This window comes from Gavialis gangeticus, unplaced genomic scaffold, assembly GCF_001723915.1.
Source record: "Gavialis gangeticus isolate Ggan-Ray unplaced genomic scaffold, GavGan_comp1, whole genome shotgun sequence".
NCBI classification, from domain to species: domain Eukaryota; kingdom Metazoa; phylum Chordata; order Crocodylia; family Gavialidae; genus Gavialis; species Gavialis gangeticus.
The window spans coordinates 146,603,193-146,616,096 of record NW_017729025.1 but is presented as its reverse complement, the minus strand read 5'-3'; the positions used below and the strand labels follow the sequence as shown (position 1 = coordinate 146,616,096).

General features: G+C 44.2%; 1 protein-coding gene across 1 annotated transcript in view; it reads right to left on the bottom strand.

Annotated features, from left to right (window-relative positions):
• Positions 1-12,904, bottom strand: part of TRPM5 (transient receptor potential cation channel subfamily M member 5) — an 80,941-nt gene that overhangs the window by 43,639 nt on the left and 24,398 nt on the right. Inside the window, 5 exon segments of the mRNA XM_019519983.1 lie at positions 640-752; positions 2,017-2,162; positions 7,304-7,427; positions 8,254-8,385; positions 11,672-12,022. Of these exon segments, the coding sequence (XP_019375528.1) occupies positions 640-752; positions 2,017-2,162; positions 7,304-7,427; positions 8,254-8,385; positions 11,672-12,022 (866 nt within the window).

The window sequence follows — 12,904 nt, the reverse complement described above, 5'->3', positions numbered from 1 at the left end:
AAGTACTAGCAGTGAGGCATTACAGGTGTTTTTGAAGGGGGAACAGGGAAAGGGGGAATTGGGGCAGCCTGAGACTGCAGGGGGGACTGGCACAATGGGGCATATGTGTGGAGGGGACAGGCAGCAAGGGGGAAAAGTGCCTGTCCTCCCACCTCCACACTGCCTGTCCCTTACCATCTGCTCCTCACCATCCCCTACTGCTTGCCTCATTATTGCCCCACCTAATCTGCCATATCATGTTCCCCCTCCTACTGTCTCCCCACTGTCTCCCCATAGCTGCCTGCCCCATTACTGCCCCTCTCATCACCTTTCCCCCGACCATCTGGAGTAGTGGAGGGGGACACATTTAAGATGATACTCCAATGATTAGATTCCATACATGGAAAATTGTAATACATTTTGTAAATTTTCCAGTGTAGAATCTCAATATTGAGGGTTTGTCTTGCCTCAGGGTCTTCTTGTATTCAGGTAAATATGGTAGTTTTTTAAAGCCTAACTCATTATTTTAAGTGCTTGATGTTGCCAGTACTGCATTTATGATGACCACTCTCTTAGCTGACACTGAAGCATATTATGTTTTTTACCAATTCTTTTTCTTCCCTTGGACATCTCCTGCAGAAGGGAAAATTCTGTGTATACCTGAATGCTATTACATTTGTGTAGATTAAAAGAGGACACCAGAATCCACAGATTAACTTCAAGATCTGTGTGCTTGTTGACATGTCTCCCCACCATATTTTTGTCAAGAAAGCCTAAAAGTCAAAGGAAAAAATGTTTAGAAAAAGTAAGTCATTTTGCATGACACGATGCAAATGCACATGCAGCTAAATTATGTTTCTCCTCTAGGAAGCCTTAGGAGGTATTGGGCAGGAAACATTTCTCAAAACTAGACTCTGGGTAGGTACAGATATTCCAAAAGCCTGAGGTGGAATCAATCTAAGTTGCATGGTTTTCTGCAAGTCCCATAGTTTAGATCAATAGCAAACAGAACACACATTTGCCCTTTGGTGGGGAAGGGAGAAGCAAATCTTAGACCAGGTTCCACCATTTTTAAACCAGTCTGTGTGCGCCATGCTTCTGTTCTGTTACTGGTATAGACCAGTTTTGCATGCTGACCTTTTGTTACAGGTATAGACCAGTTTCCAATCACTTATACCAACAGAAGTATAATTTCTATACCTGGTCCCCATCTTTGCTGCAGGTTTCTGGGCATTGAACATTTAGTTTTCCTTCTTTAGGTTACCTCAAATGTCATTTTGCAGTGCATCTACACTGGCACAGCACTTATTCATGCATGGTGCGTAATATGTCTGCGGGTGGATCCTATGAACCTTTGTACTCCAGCAAACTGAGTCTTTTATGCATTCTTTCTCAATGAATTGTGGGAGAATTTGCAGGTGCTTTTTGGGCACAGGAAGAGATTTTGGATAAGGCAACGGAGGGAATAATTGGTTTGTATCAGTAAAGATTATATTAAGTGGTGATGGGTTGTATTAAATCAAGCTATAACCTATCCCCTCTGGGCCAGCTAACTAGAGATAAAAGGACTCTTATTCTGAAACTGGAAATTTTTGTGCGTGGCTGGGGCTCCAGTTAGGGATCACATTCAAGTTACAACTTGAGTTAATTCTGAAGTGGGGAGAAAAAAGGCTTTAGAGTCTAATACCCCTCCAATGGAGGGGGATTTATCTCACATCCCTGTGCAGCAGCATTAGACCCTGTCAGGTTATGGCTCCAGTCATTCTATAAAGAATGGGTACTACCGTCTGATGCTCCAGAATGGGAAAAGGAAGACAGTAGGTGGAGGCTTTTTTTTTAACCATGGAGAGCTAAAGCCCTGGTAAAGTCTTTGTAAAGCCCTGGTGGAGAATACATGCTTCTTCCAGTGCCAGTGGGAAATTGGCACTGGGATAACTTCCACTGTAATTCAGTTTGTGTACTGCTGTTTCAGTGAGCCTAAAAGTATAATCAGGTCCTTTCACAGAAACCAAAGGAGCTTCTTTGCATTTCATTTACCTGGACACCATCATGTGCAAAAAAAGACTTAGCATCTGCTTCTGTAGCTAAGTGGAGGCACGTGGTTTTGCTCCAGTACTGGTTTCTTCTCACCAGTAAAGCAAAAGCTCGGTCTTCACTGTTGTGATAACATTCGCTGAATAGCTCTGTCAAATGAATGAAACAGAAAATGAATTTGTGTGTACATGAGTACTGGGGCAAGGGGAGAAATAATTAATTTTCTTGGCAAGTGAGTCCATTGTGTTAGGAATATATTTTAAAATGTTTCCTTAAATTCAGTAATTGCAGAAAAGACATGAAGGAATTCCTCATGGCTATTAGGTGCCCACTCTATACTTTTTTTGTGCTTGCATACTCTACTCTGTTTGTGAGCTTCAGATGTATTTACGCATGCTCTGGGGGTGTGGGAGGCATTTAAATTACAGCAGCTCCAAACACCAGTTTAATAAAAGTGCCTACAGTGTCTTGTGTATTCAGTCCCGTTTTTGAAGCATGGGGACGCTGAATACACGAGCCATGGAGACTGCTAGAATGTGCTAATTAGCATGCTCCAGCAGATTCAGTTAATCGGGGCTGCTCTGACACACTGTAATTACAGCAGTGTCCCTGAACGTCTACAGGCACTTTTTGTGTCTGACTTCTTTTGCCTTCCCTATTTGATATATTTTTTATTGATAAATTTCCCATCCTTAGTTCTCCCCCAACTGATGTAAAAGTCACTGTTTGTAAGCAGTCAAAGGGTGAGATTACACATTACAATTAGAACATGTTAAGAGCACTTAAAACTTGAATGATCACACATTAAGGCTCATTACCAAGTGCTAAGTGCCCTCATTAACAAGTGCTAAGTCTTAAAGTTATGCCACTTCTGGCAAGGATTATCCCTGAGTGGTGCTTCCTAGACTGAGTTAAGTTAACTTCTGGGTGTTCACCAGAAATAAAGTCACAAAATTGCAATCTTTCAGTATCCCAGGAGGCACTGCTCCCAGGTGGACTAACTATAATCTAGGACCCTAGGCCTTGTACCAACAGCTAGGAACAACCAGGTAATTGGTGGATGGGGTTGGGACGGGTGGGTAGAGGAGTCAGGGGGACAGTTACATGGGGAAGGGATAGGGGGAACATGGAAAAGGGAAGAGTGGATGAGTGGGGAGCTGTGGAACTGCTGTCCTCTCAGGCCCTACATCATTCCCCTGCCACCCCAATTGCCCCTTCTGCCCTCCATCCAGCACCTCCGCCCCTAAATCACTGCCCTGTTGCCCCAATCAGTCTGAAAGGCAGAGGTGCCAGTGGGAAGTGTTCCCCCTCCCTGTTTGCTTCTGGATTCCTGAAGAGCACACCACCCCGGCATACCCAGATTTAGCTCCTGCCAGGCCCTACAACTGAAAGGCATGCAGAGGGAAGAGGACAGGTTGGACAAGGAGCTGCCAGGCAGCTGTGGAGCCTGGTGTGGGCTGGATCCAGGTATGGACTGCAGGGATCTTGGACCAGGCAGAGAGGAGGAGCTCCCCTCTCCCCCGCAACTACTGCCACTGCTCTCAAGCTAATGGGAGTGGCAGGACTGCAATCATGATATGGATGGGTGAATCAAGGGATGGGCGAATCTGAGAGTTGATGGGGGGCAGTGGGATTGTTTGGATGGTGGAGGGGGAGATCCAAGCAGCATGGGGAGGTGCCCTTCCTACCTCTCCCCCACCCCCCAGCCTCCACTGTGGGTGAAGAGTTAGCAAGCAGGGCAGACTCACAGCCCCTCACCATGTCCCTGCTTGCCAGCCCTCTAGCTGCAAGTCTGAGCAGTGCACATTAGAGGATATTAACCCTGAGTGAGTAACTGATCACTAGCACTACTTAATTTTAACATACCTTAGAATTAGCATCTGCTAACTCTAATGTGTAATCTTACTCAAATACATGTTAATGACCTATTCTGTAACTGCCTTATGTGCACTATCAGACACCAGCCAAACCTTAGCAGATTTTCTTATGCTTTGAAAGTTTTGATTCTTCAAGGTGCCAACCCCCTTTACCCCTAGAAGCAATTCAAAGGAGGGGAGTACATTTAACATTAAATCCTAGTCAGAAGGCAACTGATGTCAAACCACAGATATTTGCATACCAGCATCAGCCCTTTTGAGATCCACTATCAATATTCTTATGGTGTTCAATAGGAGCAAGTGTTCAGATGCTGTAGTGATAGGAGCCATTCAAGAAAGTTGAATGCGTTTTTTAAAATTTGGTTTCCTGTGTCTGTTACTGCACCAATTTTAGTATTTTATTTTCTATGCATTTCCTATTCCTGATACCACATCTCAGTCACTTTGGTTTTGCAACGTCAGGTTTCTTTACTTAAAGTTCATATTCTTTAGTTTGACACAGATATCTTTGCGGTCAGTGTCAGTAGAACGAATATCCTCTGAATAACATATAACCTTCCTGAAAAACACATAGTTATCAGGGCCACATTAAGACAGGTGTTCTGAGCCTGCGTTAACACCCAGTGAAGTCAATGCAAAGAATCCAGTGGTTTTTGGATTAGGTCTTATCGTCCTGCACGTGGGACCACAGCTGCTGAAATGGTCAGAACCTTGGCTTTCACTTCTAGTATTTTAATGTTTTGAGCCCATGTGGAGAAAGAGAGAGCCTCTGAAACCTTTGCATAACCTGTTCAGTCATGTCTGCAGGCATAATGAAACAGTGACTCACAGAGGAAAGAACCAACACGCATATTGTGACCAGAACTTGTCTCCACAGCATTACCTCAGGGCATAACTTGTGTTTTTTGCTCCTAGCCTGACACCCATCCAGGGGCAAAAAAAAATCTTTAGTTCTGGTTAAGTGCTGCTTTCATGAGCAAGCCAGCTGGTCTTTCAAGGTGGGGATGAGCTAAAGCTCAACTTCTGCTGATGCTCAACAACTGGTAATGCTGCAAGGATGCGGCATCTCATCAGCTGCTAAACTAATTATTTTGAGTCAGCTTAAATTGTAGTTAGCAGTTGGTCACCCCGACAGAGACTAGCTTGAGTTAACTGTTACAAGTGAAGGAAAACCCTAAGACTTGTTTCTCTTGGTGCCCTGTGTCCCTGCTTCCAACAATGAACTCCATATGGTGGAAGAAAGAGAAAGCAGTGGGCCTGGCATCTGAAGCAGCTTGCCTTTTTGAGGAGCGAGGATTTCTCCTGCTGCTCATCATTGATGCTGCTAAAGGAGAGGAGACCCCATGCCGCTCTCTGAGCCTCTTTAGTAGGATGGGCCCTTGCCACCAATACTCTATATAGGAATCAGAGCCATAGGAAGCCTAGTGCCTACAGCTGCAGCTTGATATAATCTGGTCCTGGTTGCTGTTAGGATCTTCCATTTGTCCTTGGTGACAGATATTTTTAGCCGTGGCTGCAGCTTGAAGTAAAAAGTTAAATGAAAACCCTACAAGGTAGCTGGTTTTGAGCATCTAAAATAATGGGCGCCTATAGATGTGCAACAAGGCTGCTCCAACGCGCGTTGTAATTACAGTGTGTCGGAGCAGACTCAATGGAGTCTGCTGGAATGTAGTAATTACTGTGTTCCAGCAGACTCCAGCATGATGTGTGTCAGTGTCCCTAAACTGAAAAATGGCATTGGGGGTGCTTTAACTAAAGCTCATTCAATGAGCTTTTGTTAACGCTCCCGCCACCATTTTTCAGCACAGGGACACTGATACACATGATGCTCCGGCCGCTTTAATTAGAGTAGTTCTCGGAGTGACCCTAATTAAAATGCCCCCCCACCCCAAGCATGTCTATAAACTCTAGGGCTGTGAAGCTTTGGTCGCTGATTCGATTCAGCAGAGATCCGGCCTGATGCGGTGGCCGAATCTCCGAATCTGAATCAAATCAGGAGACCCTTTAATCTCTCTAAATTGAATAGGAACCCTCCAAATCGATTCAGAAAGGTTCAGTGATTCGGATATAGACGCAGCTTTAAATGTTTTTTGACATACCTCCAGGTAGCAGGCAGCTCGTGAATGCAGCAATGGTGGGGTGGATGGAGTGTCCCACAGGAGCACAGGGGGTTCCCCAGACCACTCAGCAGCAGACCCAGAGGTGGACCAGAAGCACTTCTGGTCCACTTCCCGGTCTGCCGGGGAGTGCACAGGGGGCCCCCCTGCGCCCCCCAGGCTCAGCGACTGGTGCCTCCTGGGTCTGGGGGGGCACCCAAGGCCCCCCATGGCCAATCGCCAAGCTGGGGAGGCATGGGGGGGAGCCCCTGCTTCTGGGTTTGCCGCCGAGCACCCAGGGGGCCCTCTGCACTCCTGTGGGATGCTCAATCCATCCCAGCATTGCAGCGTTCACGAGCCATGCCTGGTACCTTGAGATATGTAGAAAAAACATTTAAGGCTGTGTCTATGGCTGATTCACTGATTCTCTGAATCAGCACTGAATCTTCAGATTTGGATTCAGCCTAATCGAATCGGGGACAATGATCTGAATCAACAAGTCCCTGATTAGGGTCGAATCTGAATCAAATAGGGCCCATTTCGCACACCCCTAATAAACGTCCATTCATATTGGCAACCTACACAGCCACAGCAGGACTGGGGAATAAAACTCTGAACTGGATTGGATAATGGACTAATCCAGTCCATTGATCAAACTTCCAAATAAACTGACACTGCACAAAGTGTTTTAGCTATTTTATTTCTTTGGTCACTTTCTTATACCCCTGTGCTTCTAATTTGAGCATCAGAAACCCAAGTTTACAAAACTCATGGAGAGAGGATGTTCATAAGGTATTTCTAACCTGCACAATACTGGGAAGTATTTGAAAACTGAAGAAAACATAGACTTGGCAGTTCGATTGGGAGGACTGAGTAATGCAGTTACAAAAACAGACTTTACCCCACATTCAGGAGAAGAGGAGAGGATTATGACTAGATTATTCTTCTAGAGACAGCCAGCAGACAGGGTGTATTTTCATGGGCACATTCGGGTTGTTTTTTGAACCTGAAATGGTCTCCCTCCAATCACGGACCAGTTTCCCTTTAATGCCCCTCCCTTCAAAAAAACAAAGCACAACAAACAAACAAACTCCCCACAACATAGCCCCAAAACAGTGATTTAAAAACACATGTTCAGTGAAATATTTATGCTAGAAGAGCCTGACGTTAGAGAATTGAATGACAGAGTTGGAAAAGTCTTGAACTTCCCACAAAAGTATATCTGTTGTTATCTTAAGATTGTTTCACTAGCTGGCCTTTCAAGGCCAGTCACCTCTTAAATATTTGATGATGATCTTACAGGCTGTGGTTGCTTACCCACAGCGAGCTGCTCATACTTAGCCTCCTTCATTATACGAGCTACTTCGGTCTCTGTCTCCAGTCGGGACATCTCTTTAACAATCTTACAAGCTGCCAAAGCTGCAGCTACACCTTCCTGTCCCTGGAAAATTCAAAGGAGGTAAAGAGAGCATGTTATGATTATTGGCAATTCTGAATGAGAGGAATATCACCAACAGATGTGATTAGATTTTAAAAAGACAGTTTTCCTGTGGAGAATCTCCATTTTTGGCAGAGATTAGAACAACAACAACAAAAAAACCTTTGTTGGCTTCCAAAATATTTGGATTCAGAAATGCTGCCAGAGTGTCTCATGGGAGCTGGACTTCTGGCACCTTGCAAGCCTAAAGATTTCTGGGAACTAAGCTTGAGAACCTATAAAGGAGCCTGTTTTCATGTATCAGGCAAGAGCCAAGACAAGAACAGCGACTGGTAGAAATAGAGAAACACACTTCCCCACTTATGCAAAGCAAGAGTCAAAGATATGCTGTTGTGCTCCTTCCGTCTGTCCCCATGGTGCCAAAACCAAATACACAATTAACCCATTATAAAAAGAACAAAATCTGAGGTCAGAAGGATGAGTCATTGACTGTCCAAAGGACAAATGGTAGCTCCAAAGCCAGGTCCTCAGCTGATGTTAATCAGCAGACCTCCATGGAAATCAATGAAGCAGCATTGATTTTCTTCACTAGCTGTGAAGCCCCCAAGCATTCATCCATAATAATATCTGACTGCTGTTAACTTGAGCTACATTCAGACTAGAGCAACTGAGAGGACAACACTTATGTAAACAGTATATATCACATTTTGAAAAGCAAACATATTTACCTTATCAACTCCATAACCACAAAACTACATATTCCAATATACCATATAGTAATATAAAATTGCCAATATCCGACTTCAAGTAATTACATGTAGAAGCTTACCATAGCCCAGAAGTACTTTGCCATCTTGTGGCGGTTTTGAAGTACTGCCCATAAAAATAAATCCCTCCAAGGATTCTCACTTTTCTGGTTCATATCCAGGAGCCCCAGTAGTCGTTTTGCATTTGTTTTATCCTAAAAGTTTATTTAAAAAAAATTTAAGAATCTGATCATTACTTTATTTTGTATGTTTAATGCAGTATTAGAAACACTCATGGAAACTCCAGCAGCAATCAGCAGTTCCAGAGACTTCATATTCTTTGATTTTTTTAAACCCAAATGGCAACTGATTCACTCCATATACTGAATCAAAAGGGCCTTGTATCCAGGATACAACCTAATATGTGTGAGAAAATTCTGGATGAAATCATTCTTCTATTGAAGTCAATGGCAAAGCTCCCATTACCTTTACTGAGGACAGGATTTCACCCTTGGTGTGTAATATCATCCAAGAAAAGCCTGTGATTAACTCATCAGGACTGGACTTCAGTTACATCAGATTTCCACTTAGTTCAAGCGTAAAAGACATGGTTTCAAGGCAAATGAACAAAAGGCATTTTATTTAAACACAAACAAGCCTCCATCAGGGCCTGTGCAGGAGAAAGCACTTCATAACTCCATTTATTTTTAGCTTATCAGCCTCACTATTTCTTCTCTCCAAACAGGGAATAGCTTATATAGAATGCAGGTTGCTCTTGAGTTGAATAGAAAGCATTTTACAGAAAACCTAGCAACTTAGATCAGCTTCTGAGTGTTAAAATGACGCAATCACCCCTTTCCGCCATGAGGTTATTAGAAATGGTCCAAAAAAATAGTAATTTTTTTCTAAAACAATTTTTTCCCCAAAGAATCTCCTTTTTCTCTTGTTGAAATCCTGGTTTGGAGGACTGGCTGAGTTTTGGAGTTGTTACAGGTTTTCAGTGTAAAAATTAAAAACTTAAAGCTTTGAATGAAAATTGGAAAAAAAATTGTCTTGGAAGACACCAAAGGGCTTGTGTAGACTGAACAGGGGCCTTCAATTGAAGCAGTGGGTTTTAAAAAACACCACTTCAGTTTAGGGCTGATTAAACCCTTTTGTCGTACACACACCCTGCTGACTTACCTGCCTCTCTGGTGGGGAGGAGAGGTCGAGCTGCTGGTGGGCAGAGTGGTCCCTGGGCTGTAGGAGGAGCTGGTGCTTCCCTCTGTGGCAGTGGCAGCCCCCCCATTGGTGGCACCTGGCTCAAGCGGGGGCACCGCAGCAGTGGAGGGAAACACCAGGCCCCTGCACAGCTCAGGAAGGCAAGCAGGCTTCGGGGTGGGGTAAGATCAGGCTTGCCACTTTTCTTGGGCAGAGCCTGCTTTCCCAGGCTGCTGCCAGGCTCCGGCTCTGCAGAAAGCCCTGCAGGCAGAGCTGCATGGAGCCCAGTGCTTCACTCCATGGCTGTAGGGGCAGCAAACTAGAAGTCCTCAAAGGAGTTTTAGTTTGTTGTGCCCCAAGTCATTTAACGTGCATTACAATACTGAATTTCCTACAGCTGCTGGAATTAATGCGCAATACAGTGCCAAAGCGTGAAAACACCATCATCATTAAAGCGGTGCAAAAGCATTTAGCTTGTTTTTAAAGTATCGTGCACACATGCCTCTCGCTTCGTTTACACACAGCAAAATGGTGTCACACCAGCTTTACATTGGTGTGACACTGACTTCAGCTGAGTTACTCCCAAATTCCACCAGTGTAACTGTGAGAACACAGGTCCACAATCTTGTTTCTCTAACACTGGCAAATCTGGAGTAGGTCCACTGACTTCATAGATGTCACTCCACATTTGGACTGTCTTTCCTGAGAACTAAATCCATCCCAGTATGATCAATCTGTACAATAAAATCTGTACAGTAAAAGGACTATTCAGGGGACTTTTTTCCCCTGAAGTTCTTATGCAATCATTTATTCCAATGTTTCCGCAGTGTTAAGTCAACACTTGCGAGGGACAAAAAGATTTAATAGTTCAGTTTGGACATTTTCATTTCAAGTTTTTTTTAATCCTTCAGGGTTTAAGAAAACTGGAAAGTGTAAAAATTAAAATATTTTAGCCCAATATTCTCTTGCCAGCAGATCAAAGGAAGTACTTATTCCCCTCTATTCAGCACTGGTGAGGCCACATTTGGAGTACTGTGTCCAGTTTTGGGCCCCCCACTACAGAAAGGATGTGGACAAATTGAAGAGAGTCCAACAGAGGGTAAAAGAAATGGTGAGGGGCTGGGGCACATGACTTTTGAAGAAGAGCTGAGAGAACTGGCTTATTTAGTCTGGAGAAGAGAAGACTGAGGAGGGATTTAATAGCAGCCTTCAACTATCTGAAGGGTGGCTCCAAAAAGGATGGAGCTAGATTGTTCTTAGTGGTGGCAGATGACACAGTAAGGCTCAAGTTACAGCAAGGGAAGTTTTGGTTAGATATTAGGAAAAACTTCCTCATGAGGAGGATAGTAAAACACTACAACTGGTTACCCGGAGAGGCTGTGGAATCTCCATCCATAGAGGTCTTTAAGACTCAGCTAGACAGAGCCCTGGCTGGGATGATCTAGTTGAGTATGGTCCTGTTTTGATCAGGGGGTTGGACTAGATGACCTCCTGAGGTCCCTTCCAACCCTAGTTTTCTCTTATTCTAAAAGCTGAAATAGCTCCTGATAAAAATGCCATTGTGGTGCCTCATAGATGAAGTACAGGAGCATGAAGTACCCGCTCTCCTCTGTAGGCCAGTGTCCCTAGCCAGGCAATATCTCTCATGATGATAAATACAGAATTCTAACAAATAATCTTTTCCTTAGGCTATATGTGTAATTCAATAAAAATAAAATACAGGCACCTGGCCTACACTGCATCTTGTTGAATATTAGATCTCCTGCTTTAAGATAAAATACTATGGCTCTTTGTAAGCAAGGGCCCTTACTATTTTGAGAACTTGGTCAAACTGATATCTGGGGTTGCCAATGCCTGTTACTTATGTTCCCCATCCACAAAAGAAAAAGGAAGGTGTTGTCAAATTTATATACTTGAAGACATTCCACTAGTACTAAACTAGTAAAAACTACAGTTCATTTTTATCAGAGTTCTAAAGAAACTGATATGAACGAACAATTCAGGATTATAAATCCTTACGTTCTTTTTTATGAATCTACTTCTACAATTTTAACTAAGTTCAAGAAATAGCAATACCAGAATTGTGGCAATTGATGGAGTTGGGGGGTTGAGAAATCATAAAATATTTTACTAAATATAGTAAACCATCAACCCCTCCATTTCTAGCTTTGACATTTGCAACACGTTAACAATGTCTTTCTTTCATCTGACCTCAATTTTAATTATTTTAATAAAGCTAGTCATTTAAAAAAATAAAACATAGAGGATTGGTTTAACCTGTGAACCTTAAGTATAACTCACAAATTTCTTCTTGGATCCTTGCTTGACTTCTTGGTAGAAACCTTTGCAGGCATCATGAAGAAAGTCTTTGAGAACTCTAGAAACTTCACTGAGGGTAAAGAGTGGGCAGGTCTCCTTCACTTCTCTGTGTTGTTGCCCACTGAGTCCTGCCAAAGTCAATTTGCTTTCCTCATGCTTCTTCAGCAGAAGAGAGTAGAGGAGACTTTTCTGAGAAATGGAGCAGTAGAGCCTCTGAAGCCGGCTGTATGTGAGGAAGTCGTACATGTTGGCCCCGTTGTCGATAAATAACTTGACAAATTCTGGTTTATCATTCACCAGAGCATCCACCATCACCTCCTCCAGGTCACAGGACTAGTTTGATATAAAACATTTTAAAGAATGTCAGAGGAGATCAGTGTAAAGAAATGAGACCTTTACTCACTAAGCTGCTGCTTTTAAATCTGTGCCATGCCACCAATTAGTGATTAGCAGGGATTCCGGTTTTCCCTGATTAAAAAAAAAAAATCACAAATTCTCTGATTTAAAAAATAGCAAACTATCTGATTAAAACGCCCAAAATCCATGATTAATATAAAAGCCCCCCACGACCTCCCCCAGCCCTGCTGGTGCCTCTCACTCCCCCTGCCTGCCACCCAGCCCTGCCAGAAGGGGTCCCCAGCTGCCAGGGCTACAGGATCAGGGACCTGGGTCCACAGTCCCCTGCCCTTGCAGCAGAGCAAAGCACAGACCCCACCCCCCGGGCACTGTCTGCTGCCTGCCTGCTGCAGGCTCAGGTGTAGGGGCTGGCTCCTCACTGCTGCACACACTCCTTGGGGGTAGGGGGACTTTCACCCTCCCCTGCCCCCCAGATCTGTGCATGGGGCGGGGGGCCCCAAGTGCCACATACCTCCCAGCTGGGCAGCAGCCCCAGCCCTGCCCAACTCCCCCCTCAGGGGCCTCAATCCCCCTCTCCTCCACAGCTTACCTGTGGGAGCTGCTTTCCAGGCTGCCTGGGGCCATGTGCACGCCACATGGTGCCACCTGCCTGACCACCCTCCTCCTGCTCCCTCCCAACCCCCTTCAGGCTGGAACTCTGCCAGCCTGCAGGTAGCTCATTGCAAAACTGCAAAATCCATGGGTTTCTCTATAAAATGAGAAATCTGCATTTTACTCTGATAAGGGGGAAATCCATGTTTTATTCCGTTTTTCTGTGGGAAACAGAAAACCCAAATTCCTGGTGATTAGTCTTCTGAC